General features: G+C 50.4%; 5 protein-coding genes across 5 annotated transcripts; 3 read left to right on the top strand and 2 right to left on the bottom strand.

The window, feature by feature from the left end:
- Window positions 1-95: 95 nt before the first annotated feature.
- Window positions 96-7,674, top strand: ags2 (alpha-1,3-glucan synthase Ags2; the record flags this gene model as incomplete). The annotated part of the gene is made up of 6 exons (XM_025687433.1): window positions 96-449; window positions 540-715; window positions 780-6,749; window positions 6,797-7,002; window positions 7,058-7,568; window positions 7,626-7,674. 6 exons carry the CDS (start codon window positions 96-98, stop codon window positions 7,672-7,674), a joined length of 7,266 nt encoding a protein of 2,421 aa, XP_025543864.1.
- Window positions 7,675-8,504: 830 nt separating this feature from the next.
- luA (3-isopropylmalate dehydratase LEU1) lies at window positions 8,505-11,274 on the bottom strand. The gene is made up of 2 exons (XM_025688256.1): window positions 10,945-11,274; window positions 8,505-10,874 (listed from the first exon to the last, which is right to left on the bottom strand). The coding sequence occupies exons 1-2, from the start codon at window positions 11,149-11,151 to the stop codon at window positions 8,760-8,762; spliced, it is 2,322 nt and encodes a 773-aa protein (XP_025543863.1). The 5' UTR covers window positions 11,152-11,274; the 3' UTR covers window positions 8,505-8,759.
- Window positions 11,275-13,865: 2,591 nt separating this feature from the next.
- BO79DRAFT_284555 (UDP-N-acetylglucosamine--dolichyl-phosphate N-acetylglucosaminephosphotransferase) lies at window positions 13,866-15,502 on the bottom strand. The gene is made up of 3 exons (XM_025688255.1): window positions 15,200-15,502; window positions 14,928-15,108; window positions 13,866-14,870 (listed from the first exon to the last, which is right to left on the bottom strand). Exons 1-3 carry the CDS (start codon window positions 15,442-15,444, stop codon window positions 13,890-13,892), a joined length of 1,407 nt encoding a protein of 468 aa, XP_025543862.1. The 5' UTR covers window positions 15,445-15,502; the 3' UTR covers window positions 13,866-13,889.
- A 346-nt stretch (window positions 15,503-15,848) lies between these two features.
- On the top strand, window positions 15,849-17,204 carry BO79DRAFT_187163 (putative nuclear pore protein (SEH1); the record flags this gene model as incomplete). Its single annotated transcript, XM_025680526.1, has 3 exons — window positions 15,849-16,114; window positions 16,192-17,029; window positions 17,098-17,204. Exons 1-3 carry the CDS (start codon window positions 15,932-15,934, stop codon window positions 17,202-17,204), a joined length of 1,128 nt encoding a protein of 375 aa, XP_025543861.1. The 5' UTR covers window positions 15,849-15,931.
- A 371-nt stretch (window positions 17,205-17,575) lies between these two features.
- BO79DRAFT_272427 (putative proline permease) lies at window positions 17,576-19,314 on the top strand. The gene has a single exon (XM_025687432.1). The coding sequence runs from the start codon at window positions 17,732-17,734 to the stop codon at window positions 19,253-19,255; it is 1,524 nt and encodes a 507-aa protein (XP_025543860.1). The 5' UTR covers window positions 17,576-17,731; the 3' UTR covers window positions 19,256-19,314.
- The last annotated feature ends 3,254 nt before the right edge of the window (window positions 19,315-22,568 follow it).

The raw sequence follows: 22,568 nt of genomic DNA, 5'->3' as shown, positions 1-22,568 counted from the left end.
CCCTCCTGGTCAACACTCGCTAGCTTCTTGGAATATATGCCGAGCATATAGTACGGGAGAAGCAGAGAGCGGTTTATTTTTCGTGCCCGTTGACGATGAAGTGGGGGATCGCAGGCTCGCTGCTTGCGCTCTTCGCACCAACAACAACAGCCTGGCCTTACGAGGCATCTTTGGTCGACTACAACCTCAATGTCAACAAGACTGCGACTAGTCCTTTCGAATACTCTCCACCAGCATGGCCGGGTCACAAGTATACGGAGTCACCCAAGAACTGGCGGTTTCCGTTCTATACGATTATGTTAGACCGTTGGGTCAATGGGGACCCAGCCAATGACAACATTAACGGCACTGTTTTCGAACATGATCTCAATTCCAATCAAATGCGTCATGGAGGTGACGCAGTAGGCTTGGTTGACACACTGGATTATCTGCAGGGCATGGGCATCAAGGTTTGTGTTCCTTTCCTCTCACCATAGACTCGCCTCTTTGTTTCCTGATATGAATTTGACTTTGCTAATGTTACTGAACATCTGTAATAGGGTATCTATCTTGCGGGAACTATCCTCATGAACCAGCCTTGGGGTGCAGATGGCTACTCGATCTTGGACACGACACTTCTCGACCAGCATTATGGTACTATTCAAGTATGGAGGGACACTATCGATGAGATCCACAAGCGTGGAATGTATGTCATATTCGACAATACGCTTGCAACGTAAGTCAGCCATGCTTCGTCTGTGCTCCTGTGAACCAACTATTGACCAATGGTACCTCATCAGCATGGGAGATTTGATCGGCTTTGAAGGTTACCTAAATGTGACGGCGCCATTCACAGTTAAAGAATATAAGACTCTCTGGAAATCGGACCGTCAATATGTCGACTTCCGTCCCGGAAATACCTACAATGAAACCTGTGACTACCCTGCCTTCTGGAACGAGACTGGTTATCCAGTGGATAGTTCCGTCCACAAAGAGCTTGTGGGATGCTATGACAGTGATTTCGACCAATATGGAGACCTTGAAGCCTTTGGTGTTTATCCAGATTGGCAGCGTGAATTGACCAAGTTTGCTTCAGTCCAGGACCGTTTACGTGAGTGGCATCCCAGTGTACGGGACAGGATCAAGCTTCATTCCTGCAACATCATCAAAGCTCTGGACATCGACGGCTTTCGCTATGATAAAGCTATTCAATCGACTGTAGATGCCTTGGCAGACATCTCGCATACCTACCGGGAATGTGCTCGCAGTGTCGGGAAGGAGAATTTCTTTCTCCCTGGTGAAATCACTGGTGGAAACAATCTGGGCTCAGTCTTCCTTGGACGTGGTCGACAGCCCAACCAATACCCAGACTCTGCTTTGGATGCGATCAAGTTGACGAATAAGTCTGATTCGAAGTATTTCTTGCGCGGCCCCGAATTGGAAGCTATTGACGGTGCTGCCTTCCACTATTCTGTCTATCGCACCCTTACGCGCTTCCTCGGCATGAGCGGTAATTTGGCTGCAGGCTATGACCTTCCCCTGGATTGGGTGGATGCCTGGAACGTCATGATGCAAAGCAACGACTTGATTAACGCAAATACGGGGAAATTCGATCCCAGACATATGTACGGAGTCACGAACCAGGACGTCTTTCGCTGGCCTGCCATCCAATGGGGTGTTGAACGGAATCTTCTGGGCATCTTCATTACAACACTGCAAATGCCTGGCATTCCTCTTCTACTCTGGGGAGAAGAGCAAGGCTCCTACATAATAGATGCGACCGCAGATAACTACGTCTATGGTCGTCAAGCAATGTCACCAGCCACCGCTTGGAAGACCCATGGTTGCTCTGCTATTGATGATACTCAATACTATGACTGGCCTATTACCAAAGGTCGGGATGGTTGTAATGATATGACTGTGACCTACGACCACCGCGATCCCACCCACCCTATCCGGAACATCATTAAACATATGTACCAAATGAGACAACACTATCCGGTTTTGAACGATGGTTACTCACTACAGACCCTGTCCAAGCAGACGAGGGATATCCTCTATCCGGGCTCTTATGGCACGAAGACAGAGACCGGCATGTGGTCTATTCTGAGAGATATCATTTCAGATGTTCAAGATCTGGGATCTGACCAGGCAAATCAATCAGTATGGCTGGTGTACCAGAATGATAATAAGACTGCTACATACACCTTCAACTGCAAGAGCAATGCCAGTGCGTTGATCTCTCCGTTCGACTCAGGAACTACTGTCAAGAACTTGTTCTACCCATTTGACGAACTCAAGTTAAAGGACAGCCCGAAGAAACTGCATCTGAACGGTTCGAAAGAGTACAACGGATGCCTTGATAGCCTGACACTGAAAGCATTCGACTACAGAGCATACGTTCCAAAGGCTCGTTGGGTCGGTCCCGGACCAATGATCACTAAGTTCACACCTGGTCATGATGTCCCGCTTCTTTCTACCGTTGCATATGACGAGGCTGAGGTCATTGATGTGAGCCTTGAGTTCTCAACCGAAATGGACTGTGATTCAGTTACCAAAGCCATCACCTTCACGTCGCAAACGGAATCTGGTAAAACGCCTTCCATCGACAAAAACAGCGTCAACTGCAAGAGTATTCCTGGTGCTAATGATACGGATACACAATATATCGGTCAACTTCCGAGCGCATGGACCTGGTCTGCGAAGCTCAATAACGTGTATAATGGTGTCCACAAATTGACTGTCAAGAATGCCACCACTTCCGACAAGAAAGATTCTACGGGATCTGTGGACCACCTGTTGTTCCGTGTTGGTCAAAGTGACAACCCGATAGTCTTCACCACTTCCAATTATTCTACCAGCATTCTGAACCAGTATGACAACGGCACACTCTATGTTCACCACAGAGCCGCTGGAGCTAGCAAATACCGGTACTCGACAAATTGGGGAACTACCTTCAGCGGATGGTTCAACTATACTGGAGGCAACGTCAGCATCGAGGAGTTGCCTTGGTCCGGAACAGAAAAACAAAAGTGGCAGGGCAAGCATGTGCGAGTTGAATACTGGAGTCAGTTGACCGGCAGTAGTGACTATGTTCAAGAGGGCGATTACGACTGGAATGGTCCTAAGCGGCGTTTCCCACACTTCTTCTTCGATGGACCGTACAACCAGTACGGTTATGACGCTGGCTTGGATAATGTCGTGAAGCAAGACAGTGAAGGTTACTGGAACTTCAGGGTTGTGGCTGAATATCCCGCACAAGGCCAATTCAACGTCTGGGGCATGGATCCAGATGGTAAACCCGATGAGTCGTTTGTATTCGGTGACGTGGATGGCGATGGAGTCTTGGAGCGCATGCCGCCTTCGTCACTCAGTAAACTGTCTGTCAACATCACCAAGAGACCTCCGTATCCATACCTCGTGTGGAACGTTCATCTAGATGATGGAAACATGAGACTCAATCTTCAGCCGACTGGCTCTCGAATTGCACAGCTAATCATCTACATCCTGCTGTGGCTGGTTCCCATCATAACTGGTGCTGCATGTGTTTATGCCTTCATGAAGTCGTTCTATCAAGTCAAGTTTAATCAAGTCGGAGTGGTGGAGAAGAAGTCTTTCCTCGGGACAGTTTTTGGCACGGGGGCCAACAAAGACGGCCAATCCACGAACGCCCTAGTACGTCTGGCTAATAAGTCTGGCTTCCTACAAAGCACGTCAGCCTTTGGTGCAGCAGGATCACGAAGAAGAACAACGCTTATCGCAACCATGGAGTATGACATCGAAGACTGGGCTATCAAAATTAAAATCGGTGGCTTGGGTGTTATGGCCCAGCTTATGGGAAAGCATCTCGGCCAGCAGAACCTCATTTGGGTCGTCCCATGTGTTGGCGGAGTGGACTATCCAGTCGACCAGCCCGCTGACCCGATGAAAGTCAAGGTTCTTGGTAACGAATATGAGATCAAGGTCCAATACCACATTGTGAAGAACATCACTTATGTTCTACTTGACGCTCCTGTTTTCCGCCAGCAAACGAAGGCTGAACCATACCCTGCTCGCATGGATGACTTGGACAGTGCAATCTACTACTCGGCGTGGAACCAATGTATCGCAGAAGCAATTCGGCGATTCCGGATTGATCTGTACCACATCAATGACTACCATGGGTCTATTGCACCGTTATATCTTTTGCCCCAGACGATTCCAGTTTGTCTCTCGCTTCACAATGCTGAGTTCCAAGGGCTTTGGCCTATGCGCACCCAGAAGGAGAGAGATGAAGTCTGTTCAGTCTTCAATTTGGATACTGACACGGCAAGACGCTATGTCCAATTCGGAGAAGTCTTCAATATGCTTCATGCCGGAGCAAGCTACCTCCGTATCCATCAACAAGGATTTGGAGCTGTTGGTGTCTCTAGGAAGTACGGCAAACGTTCATACGCACGCTATCCTATCTTTTGGGGCCTGAAGAAGGTAGGCAATTTGCCTAACCCCGATCCATCTGATACTGCAGAATGGAACAAGGAATTGCCGAAAGAAAGTGAGATCCAGGTTGATCCCGTATACGAGGCTAGCAGAGCCGAGTTGAAGCGACAAGCGCAACAATGGGCTGGCTTGGAGCAAAACCCCAATGCAGATCTTTTGGTGTTCGTGGGCCGTTGGTCCATGCAAAAGGGTGTAGACCTTATTGCTGATGTGATGCCTGCTATTTTGGAGTCCCGTCCGAACGTTCAACTCATTTGCGTTGGTCCAGTCATTGACCTCTATGGCAAATTTGCTGCATTGAAGTTGGACCATATGATGAAACTCTACCCGGGACGGGTCTTCTCGAAGCCAGAGTTCACGGCTCTACCACCGTATATCTTTTCTGGAGCCGAGTTCGCCTTGATCCCTTCGCGTGATGAGCCCTTTGGGCTTGTTGCTGTTGAGTTTGGCCGGAAAGGTGCCCTGGGCATTGGCGCACGCGTTGGTGGTCTTGGACAGATGCCTGGCTGGTGGTACAACATCGAGTCTACCACAACGTCTCACCTTCTGCACCAGTTCAAACTTGCTATTGCAAGCGCCTTGAACTCCAAGCCCCAAGTGCGGGCGAAGATGCGGGCTCGGTCTGCTAAACAACGGTTCCCTGTGGCCCAATGGGTTGAGGATCTGGAAATCCTTCAGTCTACTGCAATGCGGATCCATAGTAAGGGGCAAGCGAAATCAAACGTTCCGCCCCTGTCGTCTGGATTCAACACACCCAGTGGAATGATGACACCAACGATTGCATCCTCGGGACACATCACGCCTAGCGGAATACAGACACCCCCCATCGCGCACTCCCGGGAAGGAAGTTACTCGAACGTCCGCCTGAGCACATTGGGACCACAGCAGCGGAATACGATTGTTTACAGCCGACCCCCGAGCCCTGGATCAAATGAAAAACCCAAGTCAGGCCTAAGCAAACATCTATCGCTTGGTGTGCGAGCTGGCCCTGGCCACCTGGTCCGTCGCGGTCGCCGCCGTATGAGAAGCAGCACGGGCACTGATGAAATTGCGAACGCTTCCAACACCGAGGAGAGCAGCGATGACGACATCATGCCCAGTCTGTATGGAGAAGATGAGTATACGCTTACCCCGGAGCAAGCAGAAGAGGGGCGTCGGATAGAAGCAGCACATCAACTAGACCCCCAAAGACAGACTCCTACCAGAGACTTCTTTAGCAGAAGACACTCGAGCCAGAGCTCCCTCACACCTAGGTCTATACTTTCTCCGTCTTCTCCTGGAAGCCCGGAGCCTGAGGAGGCGATTGTGTCGCCTGCAAGATTCTCCAACGAACCCGGAAACCGTCTCAGCAGCGCCTCTGTTCTTTCGGTCGACTCAGTCATTGGTGAGAAGAAAGATTACAAATTGCAAAAGGTCGATCCCTTCTTCACAGACAGCACCGGTGAATACTACAGGGTTTTCGATAAGAGATTGGAGAACCTGAATGGTCACAATTCCGAGTCGCAACTCTGTATCGAGGAGTACTTGAAGGACAGCGAGAAGAAATGGTTTGGAAAATTCAGAGATGCAAGACTTGGCCGCAACCAGTCGCCTGCTTCTTCGATCTTCCATGGCAAATTCGACAACAGCTCACCCATGAACTCAGATTCCAATGTCGACATGAATTCGCGCGAAAGTGGAAGCCAAGAGCGCCGAGAAAAGGACGAGTTCCTTCTTGGAAACGATTATGTTCCACCCACTGGGTTGAGAAAATGGATGCAAGTCCGAATCGGCGATTGGCCCATTTATTCGCTCTTCCTTGGTCTTGGACAAATTATAGCTGCCAATTCGTACCAAATTACCCTGTTGACAGGCGAAAATGGTGAAACGGCGAAGAAGCTCTACGGAATCGCAACGGTATACCTGGTCGCTTCTATTGTTTGGTGGTTTTTCTTCCGTTTCTTCAAGTCGGTGTTCGTTCTGTCACTTCCTTGGCTCCTATACGGGTTGTCATTCGTGGTCATTGGATTTGCACACTTTGAGAGCGATGGCTTTACTCGCGGTTGGATCCAAAACGTTGGCGCCGGCCTGTACGCTGCAGCTTCAGCCAGTGGATCGTTGTTCTTCGCCCTCAACTTTGGTGACGAGAACGGAGTCCCTGTCAAGCAGTGGGTGTTCCGCGCATGCCTCATCCAGGGTAGTCAACAGGCCTACGTTATTGGTCTTTGGTATTGGGGCACAAGCATTTCTCTGGCGGTGGAGAATGGAGTTACCAATGTTCAGGGCAACATCACTAACACCTGGAGAATGACGTGAGTTCTCCTTTGTCTTCGTCTTATGCATTTCTAACCCATTACAGCGCTATCTGCATGCCCATTGCAGTCCTCCTTTGGGTCATCGGCCTCTTGATCTTCTTCGGTCTACCGAGCTACTACCACCAAGCACCCGGCAAAGTTCCTTCGTTCTACAAATCGGTGTTCCGGCGCAAGATCATCCTTTGGAACTTTGTGGTCGTCATCCTGCAGAACTTCTTCTTGAGTGCGCCTTACGGACGAAACTGGAGTTGTAAGTGTACACCAAAATTCATTCGCTCTTTCTATTCTAATTGGCGTTACTATAGTCCTTTGGAGCTCGGCACACGCAAAGGGCTGGCAAGTCGGAATTCTCTGCATCGTGTTCTTTGGCTTCGTATGGGCTGGATGGCTATTCCTATTTGGATACCTCTCCAAACGCCATAGTTGGATCCTCCCGGTCTTCGCCTGTGGCTTGGGTGCCCCCCGATGGGCCCAAATCTGGTGGGGTGTATCAGGCCTTGGGCTCTTCCTTCCTTGGGCGGGTAGCTACACCTCTGGTGCCCTTGTATCCCGGAGCTTGTGGCTGTGGCTCGGAGTCTTGGACGCCTTGCAGGGCGTCGGGTTCGGTATGATCCTTCTTCAGACCCTAACCCGGATGCATATTTGCTTCACACTACTTGCATCGCAAGTACTGGGTTCAATTGCAACGATCTGCGCAAGAGCATTCGCACCGAACAAGATCGGACCCGGGCCCATCTCTCCAGATATCACAGCGGGACTAAGCGCCATAGCGAACGCTTGGTTCTGGATTGCGCTCTTCTTCCAGTTACTCATTTGGTAAGATATCCCCTCATTACCTTCCAGTTCAAACCCCATTTACTAACAATACACCAGTGCCGGATTCATGATGTTCTTCCGGAAAGAACAACTCACAAAACCTTAATCCGACTCCCACCCTACAGTGTCCCAGCTCAATCATCGAGAAGCTGGAGCTAAGACACACATACATAATTCCCAGATTGACAAACCCCGTCGAGGAAAATACACCCCATCTGCACTCATCTTTTGCGCGCCTTGTATATTACCATACATGATCCTCTCCCTCGTCCCCACGACCGGTTCGGTTTGCATAACATCGCATCGCATCGCATCGCATTGCATCATCACCACCATACCCACTACGTTCACGTATATATACCTGCGTGATTTCATCATTCGTTTTTCATCATCATTGTTGGCTGCTTACGAAAGTCTTTTGCATTCTTTTTTGATCATTGAACTACATATTGACGAACCGGATGTGTTTACGCTCGCTTGATACCACACCTGCTACTTACCTGCTTGCACGCGTTTATGGGATATTGATTGATTGACTGACTGAGTGAATTGAATGATTGCTGATATGAGCATGATTTACATGGGAGGATGAATTGTGTTTGTTTTGATTGATTGATGGATGGAATGATTGGGTGATTGGTAATGATGATGCTTTTTTTTTTTTTTTTTTTTCATAATATACTTGGGGGATATGTTTATTGCTTAGTACTACATGTTTTGTTTTGTTTTTTTTGCGTTGAGTTTTTGGTTCATTGCACTTTTGTTGACCTGAGATTGATTTGAGTTCGTTACTACGACTACTACCATTACTTACTACGTGTTTTCGCCTTGGCAAAGAAGAGTCATAATAATATCGAAGGGCCAATATAATAATCCTAAATGGTAATTATGGATTCACAAGGGAAATTCTTTTAAAGACCAGTAATGTATGTATGTATGAAGACAAGTTTTCTTGTTGTTGTTTCTATTTATTAACCCTATTCATATGGTATTTGTCCTTCCTATGCCGAGATGCAAGTGATTTTTCCCCAAAACAAAAGTGATATATAGCCGAAATCGAGTCAAGAAAAAAATAATAGTAAAATGATAAAAAGGAAACCCCGTAATCCAGCTTCATCATCAAGTCATATCAACCAGAAAAATCAAAATCAAAAAGCAAGAGTTCACTCTCAACCCCGAAATGTATGCAATCTACCACTCCAGAGGCTCAGACTTAACATCGCCCCTGTTGGTCTTGGGCACTGGCGCCGCCTGCACCATAGTAGCGCCGCCACGGTTACCCCGCTTCAAGTAACCACTGCCATCCAACCAAGGGGTCTCGATGGTCCGCTTGTTCTCGAAGTTCTTTATCTTGGACTCCATCTGCAGAGTAAGACCAATGTCATCGAGACCGTTGATCAGGCAGTGCTTGCGGAAGCCATCGACATCAAAGTCGGCGAGCTTGTTACCGGCGGCGTCCTTGATCTGCTGGTTGACCAGGTCGACCTCGACTTCGCGACCGGCGTGGGCCTCAGCGGCGATCTTGGCCAGGACGGCCTCGTCGCTGATGACGACGGGCAGCATGCCGTTCTTGAAGGTGTTGTTGAAGAAGATATCGGCGAAGGAGGGGGCGATGATGCACTTGATGCCGAAGTCGAGGAGGGCCCAGGGGGCGTGTTCACGGGAACTACCGCAGCCGAAGTTGGGGCCGGTGACAACGAGGATCTTCGAGTTGCGGTAGATGCCTTGGTTCAGGATGAAGGAGGGATCCTCGGCGCCGTCCTTGTAGCGGAGCTCGTAGAACAGAGCGCTGCCAAGACCGGTACGCTTGATGGTCTTGAGGAATTGCTTGGGGATGATGGCGTCGGTGTCGACGTTGGAACGGTCCATCGGGGCGGCGACACCCTTCAGGGTGGTGAACTTAGGGAGGCCGGCGGAGGAGGTGGCGGTGGCAGAAGAGTTGGTGTGGGGTTCGTTGTCGGCGGGGAGGTCCATGATGCGCTCGACTTCATCTTCGGTGGTGGGCTCTTCGTGCAGCTGTTCTTGCACGTCGATCTTGGGCTGCACCTTGCCGAGGACAGGGCTGGAGGTGAGGTGCTCGCGCACGTCAGCCAGCTTGCCGACGATGGCGGCGGAGGCAGCCATGGCGGGGGACATCAGGTGGGTGCGACCGCCGTAACCCTGGCGACCTTCGAAGTTACGGTTGGAGGTACTGGCGCAGCGTTCCTGGGGGGAGAGAATGTCGGGGTTCATGCCCAGGCACATGGAGCAACCAGCCTCACGCCATTCGAAGCCGGCGTCAGAGAAAATCTTGTCGAGGCCTTCGGACTCGGCTTGCTGCTTGACAAGACCGGAGCCGGGAACGACCATGGCACGCTTGATGTTGGAGGCAATCTTCTTGCCGCGAACAACCTTGGCGGCGGCGCGGAGATCCTCGATACGGGCGTTGGTGCAAGAACCAATGAAGACCTTGTCGACCGTAATGTCCTTCATGGGGGTGCCGGCGGTCAGGCCCATGTATTCAAGAGCGCGCTTGCAGGCGAGCTTGCGGTTCTCATCCTCGAAGTCATCGGGGCCGGGAACGACACCGTTGATGGGGATGACATCCTGGGGGGAGGTACCCCAGGAGACGGTGGGAATGATGTCCTTGCCGTCGATGATGACGGTCTTGTCGTAGACGGCATCTTCGTCAGAGGCGAGGCTGGACCAGAAGTTGACGGCCCTGGTCCATTCGGGGCTGTCGACCTTGGGAGCGAGAGGACGGCCCTTCAGGTAGTCGAAGGTGATCTGATCGGGAGCGATCATACCGGCACGGGCACCAGCTTCGATAGACATGTTGCACATGGACATACGGGCCTCCATGCTCAGGCTGCGAATGACGGAACCACAGAACTCGATAACGGCACCGGTACCTCCGGCGGTACCAATGACACCGATGATGTGTAGGACGACATCCTTACTGGTGACACCGGCGGGCAGCTCGCCATCGACCTGGATGCGCATGTTCTTGCTGCGACGGGTGATGAGGGTCTGAGTGGCGAGAACGTGCTCGACCTCACTGGTACCGATACCGAAGGCAAGGGCACCAAAGGCACCGTGTGTAGAGGTGTGACTGTCACCGCAGACGACGGTGGTACCGGGAAGGGTGAAACCCTGCTCGGGACCGATGATGTGGACAATACCCTGACGCTTGTCGCCCATGCCAAAGTATGTGAGACCGAAGTCCTTGACGTTCTCTTCGAGGGTGCTGCATTGCAGACGGGAGTCGTTCTCTTTAATGAACTCATCAACGTTCTTGAAGTTTTTGCGGGAGGAGGTGGGGATGTTCTATTATCAAGGTAGTTAGTGACTGACTCGTTCCTAATATAGGATAAAAAAAAAGAAATGAAAGACATACGTGGTCAACGGTCACCAGAGTGCAGTCCGGCCGGCGGACTTTGCGACCAGCATTCTTGAGACCCTCAAAGGCCTGGGGAGATGTGACTTCGTGGACAAGGTGTCTGTCAATGTAGATCAGGAGAGTACCATCTTCCTGCTCGTTGACAATGTGGTGATCCAGGACCTTGTCATACAAGGTCTTGGGTTTCCTATCAGCGCCAGGCATGAGGGGCAATGTGTATGTGGGAGATCAACGGAAATATAGAATGTGGGGGATGAGAGTGTAGTTTTGGGGAGAAATGAGGAGAAGGGATAAAGCCCAAACACGGGGAAAGACAGTGAAAGATAGATAGGAAATATGAACAGCTGGAGTGGGAGAAGCGAAGATGGTTTTAACTGGGGAAGACCCGCGATGTCGCAGCGCGGCTTGTCGAGGGGCAGCGCCGGTGTCGGTGGTCAGCACCCAATTGCTGGGTGGCGATTGGCTACGGCCGAAAATTCTGGGGACCGACACCGGCCGGAGTGGCGCTTAGACGCGGCAAATGACGCCGCCCTGACTAACCGGTCTGGATTGATTGGATTTGAAAGAGTATGAGTTGCATGTGCCGATTAACACTAGAAGCGCCTAGTTCATCTTGAACTGCAACAACTGTCTATCTTTTCTGGATGTGTCATGGTCACCAGCACTGTACGAATTGCACGCATGCCGTCTGGCCGCATCCACTACTTGCTTCTTGTTCATGTCGGTCAGGATCACGAATAATCATACATTGGCACATCATTGACCGCCAATCTCCGGATAAAACCCGGAGTCCTTTGGAGTTCCGGCCCGATAATCTGTTTTTTCGGGAAAGAGGGATGATTAGCCCACTTGGAATGCTTAGCTTGCGCGGTTAGTACTGGAGAAAATGGCGCTAGTTTGTGATGTTGCCTAATTTGATCGACAAGACCACAGGTCATCACCTCTTTTGGCTGATTCCCTGACGCTATAGTAGCTGAGCAGCGCTATGTCTCGCACGCCTTCCTTTTTCCACATGTCAACACTTCGTAGTCCATGAGAGCCGCTTTTGATATGCCCAAATAGTGGTTCCCACAAGGTATGTTCCTCAAAAGATGCGAATCAGCCGATCACATTTCACAGCTCTCGCCTGAGTCATATTGCTGGTAGAGCTATCCGTTATCGGAGTATGGCGAGAGTATGAGTCAATGTAGAAGCTTCTGGGCTTGTAGATCGAAAACACGTTATGGTTCACACGCTTCGTGTAGTATTGTTCATCGATTTTCGATTTTGGTACTGATTGGATGCTCCCGTTAATACATTCTTTGTTAGACGATGATGCGGGCCGTTTGCTCTCATTCGAAAGTTGCAGTACTCTGCTGGTGGCACTATAGTAGAAACACAACATAATATGCGATGCTGTCGAACAGAGTTCAATGCATGACTTACCGATTGGCAGAGGTTTTCGTCGACGTGTCGACCCTCCTCTAGAAGGTTTCTGAATTCTTGGTGTTCTGTATCTCATCTTGGGCAACAATACTTCTGGGATCTTTCGTTCTGAGTTACCCTATAAACCAGCCAGTCAGTATCAGCTCGATGCTAATGGGGTATCTTCTGTATACACATAACTCTCCCGTCTCCGGAGTAGGACATGGGACAATTCACAGCTCAAAAGAAAGCACTCTTCCATGCAGGCGAGATATTGGTTTTGACAAGATCGCATGTGGCAGCTCTGGAGACACCTAGCATCTTCGGTCAGTTAGAAACATATGCATATCCGTTGGCTTTTTGTAGAGAGCTGTCAAGTCAGACCAACTCGAAGATGGTGGAAGGGCAGATGGAGAATGATTTGATCGGATGGAAGAGGACAGGCAAAATCACTAACCGAGTATACATGCATAGTAGCCTACCAGGTAGGTAGGAGTGTTGATTGGCGCTTTCGCTGACTTGAATGGAGTACGGAGTAGATATACATTGGCAGTACGTAGTAGAACAGGTCCTTATACTCCACTCGTCACAATTAGTGAGATATTCGGGGTTTTCAAGCGGGCTAGATCCCCTTATAACAGTTTAGAGTCTCCGCCGTTCGTGGATATTCTTCCGCTCGTAATCGTTTTGTAATTGATAGTACTATGACTTTGAAGCAGGACTACATACGAGTACGAGGGGAAAAAAATGGAGGCTTTAGCAGAGGAAGTTAAATGACTGGCCAGGCCTAGATATGAGAGAATGTAAGGGATTGAGCGCGCCGTATACTTGCACTGAGTCCCAGGAGGCCATGATCACAGGATAACCAGTCTTCCTATGGCTACAAGAACACCCGGAGAACTTAGCCTTCTTTAGCGAGAGATAGACGGATAACATGGTTTTTTTATTGCTCAATTGACTCAGATTTTTGTACAGTCATCTTGCCATTTGTAGAGTGAATCCTTGAGCAGAACAAGGAGCTGTTTTGTGGTTCCCCCAATGGATATTTGCCGTTGCTGTTGGTGCAAGGGGCTGGATGTCAGCGTAGTAAGTGGTGGTTAGCAGTTAGCACAGTATATGGCTTGGGTGTCTATAGAATGAAATACTAGTGGGTGTGTTGGTGGAGGATGTGGGGTGTGGAGATGTGGGGCCTACTAAACGATACCTATGGAGCCGTCCTCTCTGTCCATGTTCTTCAGCTCTATAGTAGTCTCTTTCGTAGGAAACGCTCCATACGTCGATGGCGCACTTTTTTTTAAGAATCCTTCAAAGGCAGTGTCTAGCTCCAAGCTAGCTATGAATAGCACCTGAAGGAGCTAGTTTGGGGGTTCTTCATGGCATTGTCGATTGAGCATAATACAGTTCTTCGTTCATTCTACATAGTGACTAGTTGTTTGCCCAGTCTGTGTGGTGCTAAAAACAATTCTTGAAGGTACTTGCATTCTAAATTGAACATCTCGATTACAATTAACACTCTATACTATACCACACTCCCATTACTATACGGAACTCCCGAATGCCAGATTATCTTCTCGGAACACCAGCAGTGCGAGGCGGTGCCTCACAAACAGACCTGCAAGGCCGCAAAATGTCTGTACAGCCACCATGCTCCACGCCAGTTGGTTCTCCTTCATCGGCCCAGCCCATACGAGCCACAGATTGAGGATGGTGAGGTTTGTCGACTCGACAATCTGGCCCTGTTCGTTCTTGGTGACGCGCACCAGCCGTAATGTGTGCAGCAGGTTTAGGGTAGTAGCCACCAGTGGCGATGGCGGGACAGTCCATTCGGTCACCGATGCATCCAACAGCCCAGTGACGGAATTGAACTTGGGCAACCGATGGCGCGGGCAAGGAATCAAATTAAAGAGTTGTGGCGTTGAATATAGGAAGTTGAAGATCTGGGGGATGAAGAGAAGCAGAAGCGTCTTGCTGAAGTGACCCAAGATGCCAACGACGGCAAACACCATACCCGCAAAGTAGCAATAGGTATCTCCCACAAAAACTTTTGATGGGTACCAGTTATGGCACAAGAGGGCCGCGGACACTCCAACAAAAGGCAACAAGAAGTATAGAGAGAACAGATGGGAGTCCGTTGCCGGATGCGGGTATGGTGTAATGGGTGCAAGATATAGGACATCGTTTGCTATCAGCAGAACCGCTATCACCAGAGACTGGGCCACTTCAACTCCGTTAATTCCGGCCAGCATGTTGATAGAGTTGGGGCAGAAGATGGCCACGGCCGCCATGTAGGCATAGTACAACCAGCCGAGGTCGATAGTGGAGCCCAGATAGGGCTGCAGCGGCACTGGCACGACGACTTGCGTAACCCCAAAGTCCACAAAGTATACTATAAGCATCGGAATAGCGCCAAAGGCGGGAATGAGGACCTTGTGTCTCCATCGGATATCAAGTAGGTCGTCGCCAATTCCGAGAATGACGATACATTGCAATGAAAGAAGACCGGAAAGATAGGATGCAAGCTGTGTAATTTCGCTGTCAGTAAGCTAGCGCAGATTAGAGCACCCGAAATGACAGACCTTCCCATGCGGAAACCGGTGTAGCATCCGGCCAGTCTCAACATGTTCTACCTCGATTACGACATCTCGGTTGCCTCCACCTGAGGTGGCAGCCACTATATCCTTGTAAAAGGCAAAGGGGATGAAGAATATCAGAGCAAGGAGATAGACAATAGCACAAACGGCTCCCATTGTTTCCGGTCTAATTACAATCCCATTAGCATTGCCATAACGCCAAGTACGCAATGATAAGCTATCATACAAGAAAATGAAGAAACATGGGTTATCCATACATTTCGGGTCTTCTGGGTTTCGCCATATCTCGCCCTTTCAGGCCCGCCTTCAAGAACACTGGTACAAGCCATCGAATCATGCTAAATGCGACTGCGAAAGCGATACCGCTAAACGCGAGCGAAGCTACCAAGGGCGCGCCATCGCCTTGGAAAGTATTCAGAAGGATGCCGACGCAGGCTCCCACCAAGGCGAAGAGCCGCCAGGTCTCCTGGCGAGAAAGAGAGCTTGTATTTGCTGCTGCCATCGCGCAAATGGTTTGATGTGAGCCTATCTCCAAGGCCTCATGCTAAGTAGAATTTCACTTCCATAAGGACGCGTAATCTCTCTGGCGCTGGAGAAAGGCAAGGTGGCATCAAGAGGCAAGTGGAGAAATTGGGGAAGGAGCTCTATTCTGCCGGTACATCGTTGACCGCCCTTTTCTTCCCATAGGCGGTGAAGACCAGCTCCGACCGGCATCGGGCGTGGCTGCCTTACCTAAGCTGCCTGAAGCTATCGCATCCCGGCGCTTTCATATGCACGCCTTGCTTGATTTCTATAGGCGATTGCAAGGTCGGATCTACATAGATCAGGGGAAGGCTTCACCCCCCACCTCTAAGGTTTCTGCAGTTGATCTTTGACGCGTCTCTGAATGTTTGCTTCCTGAAGGTGGTGGCTAAAGGCTGGTTGCTGTGCATTCTGATTGATTGATTTGATCGTCTCGTCTCTGATTGGGGATACCGCACACGCCCATCATGGCTGGATTCGCCGACTTCGACGCCGGTCATAGAGACCTGGTTTCGGTCACCAAATTCAACTTTTATGGCAATCGCATCGTCACAGCTTCAACTGATCACCGCATGAAGGTTTGGGACCAGAAAGACGGTGAATGGCAGCTCGTAGATACTTGGCGTGCTCATGATGCGGAGATCCGTGATGTAAGCACTCCCACGGCAGTGGCCCCCTGGTTCCTTGGTATCTGGTCTGGTATTGTTGTGTTTTAACTGTTACTCAGGCGACCTGGAATGGCCCTTTCACGGGCCAGCACATTGGCAGCGTGGGTGAAGACATGAAATGCAAGATATGGCAGGAGGATGTTACGCAACCCCCCAATTCAGGCCGACGTTTCAGGTCTATCTTTCGCATGACCGCCCCTCAGCGCCACCCATTTGTATCAATCGATTTTCGCAACATTGATCTGGAATCCTGGATGGCCGTTATTACTCGCGATGGCTACCTGATGATCATGGAGCCTGTAAGCCCCGATACTCTTGCGGATTGGCAGCCGTTAGATCAATTTAGAGTCTGCACTGCTCCCCAGCGTGGAGAAGAGACAAGCTTCAAAGTGCAGTTTCACCATGATCCTTCGGACATTACGCATTCTGTATTGCCCTCTTCAGATCGCAAAAGTCTGTCGCTGGTGGTGGCCGCCATGGACAGCGTAAAGATCTATCGCACTGATGCAAGTCGACGCTTTTACCACGCCATCGAATTGACGGGACATGGCGGTCTTGTGAGGGATATCTCTTGGGCCAATGGGTCAGTGAGGGGATATGACCTCATTGCTAGTGGCTGCAAGGATGGCTTCATCCGAGTGTTTGAGGTATATACAACGGCCTCTGGCTCTGGGTCACAGACTTCCAATGGCAACCACGCACATTCTTCATCGCAGTCATCATCAATTCGTGCGACTACCCAGTCAGGTATTGGCTCTGCCCTTGCAAGCCGTGCTCCTGTATCGATGTCCAGTCGTGCTGCACCCGCAGATTCTCAGTTCAAGCATTCATTCAAGGAAATTGCATGCATTGACAGCAAACATTTAGACGTGTGGCAAGTTGGCTTTTCATACGCTGGTTAGTGGCAGACCCCCTTCACAATGGAACGTCGAGACTGCCCTCAGTGCTAATTAGTCTCTACACAGGTGACTGCCTCATTTCCTCAGGCGATGATGGTATTGTACGATTCTGGAAGAAGTCCCTCTCTGGAGAATGGCTCGAGTACGCTGAAACCGATATGGCTTGTCAATAGAGACGAGGTGACTTTGCTGCTGCATCGCTGGAACTCTCAGTTGCAACCTATCCTTAGCCTCTTCCCACTGTGTCTACGCACTGCAGGAGCCATACACCCTGACTCTTTCCCAATACGTGACGGGGTTTCCTTTGCTGCTCTTTTGGGTGTTCTTATTTGTCTCTTTCTGTTCGGACTGGCGTTTGTTGCGGTCTAGCTATGGGAAGATTAGATCTCGGCTTGTTCATCTTGCAGTCATTCTTGCTCTGTTTGGCATACAATGATACCCATGGATTTCTGGCCTATCTGTCGTATAGCGTCGCAGCGCCTATCTGGTGTAAGATGACTTCTTGCTGCAACGGAGCTTCCCCAGTCAATTCCCAGTCAACCTTCCCGTTTCTTGTGGTTTGTCGGAAGAGGAAGGAGGTACCCTTTCCTCCAATCCGGCAACCACGCCTGCAGCCTCGTCTTCTCAGAAGAAACACCAGGACATCCGTAGGCCTCTTCGACATCCTCTATTTCTCCTCCGCTATCCCTAACCACGTACTATGGCTCTTATTCCCACCTTTGGAACCGGCCTCTTCATTGGGGCCGGCCAAGCTCTGGCTGCCGGTGGTCCAGCATCATTACTTGGTTCATATGTACTGGTATTCTTGTTATCTTACTGCTTGACAACAGCCATTGCAGAGATTGCGGCCCACCGACCTGCGCTCAACGGTACCATGGTGGCTCACAGCTATGAATATGGCTCCAACCATCTAGGGTTTTCTCTAGGCTACCTCAGGTGGTACTCCTTGGCAATGATGGTCCCCTTCGAGATCACCACTGCCATGGTCAATCTCAGTTTGTGGACGCCTGAGCCCAGCATGGCGATCCGAATTGCAATGGTCGCAGTCCTGATCCTCCTATTCAATATGCTCCCCCAGCGAGCTTTCCAACGGACAGAGACTGTTTTCACGGGATTAAAGATCATCACTACTGCGGGGCTGACAATTTGCTCGCTATTCCTAGCAATCCGAGGTATCCCAGGGACACCGATACGAGGATTTCGTTACTGGCACGAACCTGGCCCGATGAACGAGTATCTCATTCCCGGCGGTGGAGGGCGTTTCCTTGGCTTCCTACAATGCTTTCTATACAGCGTGATTTCTTTCACCCTGACACCAGAAATTACTGTTCAGAGATCGGAGCGTTCCAACACGGAAGGAGGTCCTAGCATCCTGAGCATGGCCCGAACGGACAGTGGCTATCTCTTTGCCCTCTACATTCTCAGCGCGTTCATGATGACCTTCGTTAGTCCATTTGATGAGCCTCGATTGACCAACTATGGCACGGGCGCTGGCTCATCGCCCTTCGTCGTGGGCTTTGTACGCGCGGGCATCCCCGCGTTACGGATTCTGGTGACCGTGTTGATATTCCTTTCATCGGTCGCCTCTGGACGCTCTTTCCTCTACATATCTTCTCGCACACTCTACACCTTGGCCGAATCTGGACATGCTCCAGCAATGCTTACTCGATGCAACCGGTATCAAGTGCCCTATGTGGCCATACTGACATCTGCGCTGTTCTCATTGTTTGCTTTCCTGTCGCTGGCAGAGTCCAGCTCGGCCCTTTTCAATTCTCTCATGTACTTTATCACTACGTCGGGCTCCATCTCATGGCTTTGCTCGAGTATCATTTACCTCCGGTTCCGGAGGAAGACCGAGGAACAGGGCTTTATTCGAGTCCACCAGTCCCGCATCCAGCCCTATGGAGTATATGTTGGGATCCTAGGCTGCACTTTGCTGCCCATTGCCAATGCTCTTGTTCTTGCGTTCCCCCCGCCATCGTCCGAGGAGCTCCCGGTCCAGTCCTGGTCACAATTGAGAATGAGAAACGCTATTCCTGTGTACCTTGGGATCTTGTCGTTCCTCTCACTCTATTTCGGCCACCAAGCGAGAACTTCCATTTTACAACGGAAGCTCAAGTCGGAGGATGGGACGACCAGTCGTCGAAGCTGGTGGAGAATGTTTGGGCCGGAGCGCGATGGACCGTCAACCAGTGTCCCGGTCTCGAGTCCCCCGGGACCTTGAGAGAGACTACTCTTAAACCTACCTCGTACTTTCATTTCTCGCCTGAAGCAAATGTCCTGGTCGGCTGTCGTGATTCCGTTTCCTTCGCAACTTTATTTGTATTGATAGTGCACGGAGAGCCAGCCGCTTCTGCCATTATTGTTTGTACAGTCCTGAGATCCTTATTCCTTAATCAATGATGCTTGTTTTTTTTTTCATCTTATTCCTCAATCATTCAGTACCGCGGTGGACAATGACGCCATCTCAAGCCTTCTCCTTGATGGCCAACCATAGGAGGTTGGAGTAGTCGCTGGTAATGGCATATAGTAGTAGGCAGAAATGAAGACGTGCAACTACATGCACCAAAGTCTAGCGAGCACCATCCCTGGGTGCTATCATAAGACTTTAACAGGCGTAAGGATTGTCTGTTTCGTTTTATAACAAAGACAGATCGATACATGGAAAAGGGAAGGAGAGAAAGACTTACTACTATGACCTTACTATACATCCATACAGTTAGGCCCTGTTCGGGGGGCGGTTCGCCACGCACGGGAACCGGCGTGTCAGCCCCTAACGTAATTTTCACGCACTAGTACTTGCAGTAGTAGCGCCCAAGTAATACGGCGTCTACTAGAGGAGATCATATCAGAGGGAGAGTGTAGAGTAATTGGGCTTGAAATCCAAACATCAAAGGTTCAACAATCATTGTACATTAGCATGAGAAGTAGTAAGTCCACATTATACTCTAATAATCAAGAAATTATAAGTCCAAACGAGTTGGGGGAAGGGAGAGAGTGCCGATGGCGATGGGATGATTTGATGATGCTTCGGGTGTCGTTTTGCCATCATCATCACCGCTTTAGGTCAGTCAGCCTTCCGACTAGTAAGTTAAGTAAGTAACAACAGCAAGTTGTCGCAGCAGCCAACACGACCTGCTCGCTATTAATTTAGGCCACGGCTCCCCCCTCAGTCTCTCTCCCACTTTTGCGCGAAAAACTCCCCTTTTACCCTTCCTATCAAGAGCAAGGCCGAGATCATGTTATCTGAGCACGCCCGTCATCATATTATTATTTCGTCCTTATGACCCCGATCTGCCCCCTCCGTCAATTATTGTTCTTCCTTCCCTGGCAGTCAGTCAAGTCCCTCGTCCGCTGCCTCTCGACCCCCTCAGCGCCCTCCCTCCCTCCCTCTCTCTCTCCCTCTCCCTCCAGCGTAATGCTCAATACCTGAATACCACCCATCTTTTCCTCCCCCCCCCCACTGGACGGGTAAAATGGGGTAATTTTTCATGAGGCTAGCAAGCCATGGAGGATCCCCAACTAACTAACCAGCTGCCCAGCATCTTTCGGGTTGTCGATTTTGATTTTGGATTCGGATTTCAATTTTCCTTTCCAAAATCATCAGTCCTGCTCACAGACCATTTCCTTCTCTTCCTTTCCCCTTCCATCCCTCTCTCCCCTTTTCCCATTAACCTGCCGGAACAACCCTTCACGGAGGACGATACCTCATAAATCTCTGGGGGACCCCGGTAACTCTGTCACATACCTCTCTCTCACTACTTTCTCCTCATCTCTCCCCCAACCCACCAGATCCTCCGGGTATGATATCCTCGGATATTGCATCCCCCCAGGGCTTGTGATGAGGACTTGGGCTTGCTCTCGTTTCACTATTTGACTTGACGACTTTTCCATTCATCTGGAACTACAGCTCCTTCACCGGACACTTTAATTCGACGTGGCTTTACTGTGAAGCATGCAGCCGCTCGTCGGTGTTGCCGCCTGGAGTCAGGTACAATAAGCGACCAAAGATAACCACTTGATTTTGCTCATCACTTGACATTGCTCTGATGCTAACTAATTTACCCGTGACTAACAATATCTCTTTGCTCTACTTTTACTTTTCTTCTTTCTTTTCTTTTCTTTTCTTTTCTATATTTATGTGGATGTCACCAGTCTGTTTCTTTACTTCGTCTGCATTGTTTCCTGACCGCTAGGACGGCTAGACAACGCATGCATGCGTTGTAAGGCGGCTTCACTGACCTACGACAGGCGAGACTTTGGCCCGAAACTGCTTCTAAAAGATCCACAGCCAAGTGAAGTCTGGTTTTTCCCTCCCCTTGATTTTGTTTTCGTCGGTCCTTTCTTTTTTCTTTTTTCTTCTTTTTCGTCTCCCACCCCATCCTTCGCAATGCTGGCACTGGGTAAGGGTATTGGGGGTTTGAAACTCCATTTGCCTCTCGAGGATGTCTGGGATGTCCCTGGACGGAGAGTGACTCTGCCTCTCCTTCTGATGACAGTCAGACTGGTATTTCCACCCGCTATGCCCGAATTGGGACTTGGCATGATGTCTACCCCGATTGGGGGCTGAGAGGCACTGCTCCTGCCGGAACCAGATAAGTGAGATTCCCCACCCGAGGTTCCCCCCAGGCAGCAGTTCCAGTGCTGCCTGAGCCCTCAGGTGTTCACCATGCGTGCCAGACAGCCTAGTCCAGGGTTGTTGCCAGGTAAGAAAAGAGGAAGACTGAAGGTACTTTGCGTTCAGGACTAGCTGAGGTCGGCCAGGAGTGCCTCAGGACTGCTGTGGTTCCCTCTTCCCCCCCTTCTTGAAGCTCAGCCTGGGTTTGGCGTGGGTTCGTTTCCGGCCGGCCTCGCAATCTTGCCTTTTTCCCTTTGGTTCCCCATGGTCCCCCCCCCCTCCCCTCCCTTTCGTCCCCTCGAGCTTCCAATTCGTTCCTCGACCGGCCTGTCCGTCGTCGGTTCTGTCCCTTTCGCTCTTCCTCGATTTCCCCCCCCCTCATTCTTCAATTCTGCCGTGTGGATTATTAACCTTCCCCAACGGGGGCTACAAGGGTGAAACCACCCCCCAAAAAGAACAAGATAAAAAAGAAAAGGGACGAAAAAATATAGGCAAGGGCAGTTTAGGTGCAAACCACCTCGAAGCTGTTCCCTAAGCGCACTCACCATCCCAGACATCGGCTCCCCCAGAACCTGGACGGGTGGGAGAAAAAATTCCACGCCATTCCCTTTTCACTCTGGGTCTTGGACGCGCCGCTTGAATGGCCCATCCGTGGCTTTAGCCTCTCGCTCGCTCTCGCTCTCTCTCTCTTACGCTCTCCCTCCCTCTGATCCTCGCTTCCTCTCCTCTGCTCTCCTTTCTCCCTCTCTCGCTTGCTTGCCCTCGCCTCTTCCCGATTCACCTTCTCGTGTCTCGACTCTAATCCTCCCTCGCCCACCTTTCCGTCATCTCATTCACCTCTTCCCTCCCGACCTTGTCATCCTTTTCTCGTCTTTGTCCCCCTACTGCTGACCATCCTTCCGAGCGTCATCCTCCTTGA

This window comes from Aspergillus costaricaensis (assembly GCF_003184835.1).
Source record: "Aspergillus costaricaensis CBS 115574 unplaced genomic scaffold BO79scaffold_3, whole genome shotgun sequence".
NCBI lineage: Eukaryota > Fungi > Ascomycota > Eurotiomycetes > Eurotiales > Aspergillaceae > Aspergillus > Aspergillus costaricensis.
Note: the sequence above shows the minus strand (reverse complement) of the source record. Positions and strands in the feature narration are given on the sequence as shown.

Excerpts from the sequence above, each read along its gene's own strand:
- luA (XM_025688256.1), bottom strand. The coding sequence starts at position 11,151 with ATGCCTGGCGCTGATAGGAAACCCAAGACCTTGTATGACAAGGTCCTG. Across the intron at positions 10,875-10,944 it reads CTCTGGTGACCGTTGACCAC|AACATCCCCACCTCCTCCCG; the intron begins GTATGTCTTTCA and ends CCTTGATAATAG.
- BO79DRAFT_284555 (XM_025688255.1), bottom strand. The coding sequence starts at position 15,444 with ATGGCAGCAGCAAATACAAGCTCTCTTTCTCGCCAGGAGACCTGGCGG. Across the intron at positions 15,109-15,199 it reads AAACCCAGAAGACCCGAAAT|ACCGGAAACAATGGGAGCCG; the intron begins GTATGGATAACC and ends GATTGTAATTAG. Across the intron at positions 14,871-14,927 it reads ACCGGTTTCCGCATGGGAAG|CTTGCATCCTATCTTTCCGG; the intron begins GTCTGTCATTTC and ends GAAATTACACAG.
- BO79DRAFT_272427 (XM_025687432.1), top strand. The coding sequence starts at position 17,732 with ATGGCTCTTATTCCCACCTTTGGAACCGGCCTCTTCATTGGGGCCGGC.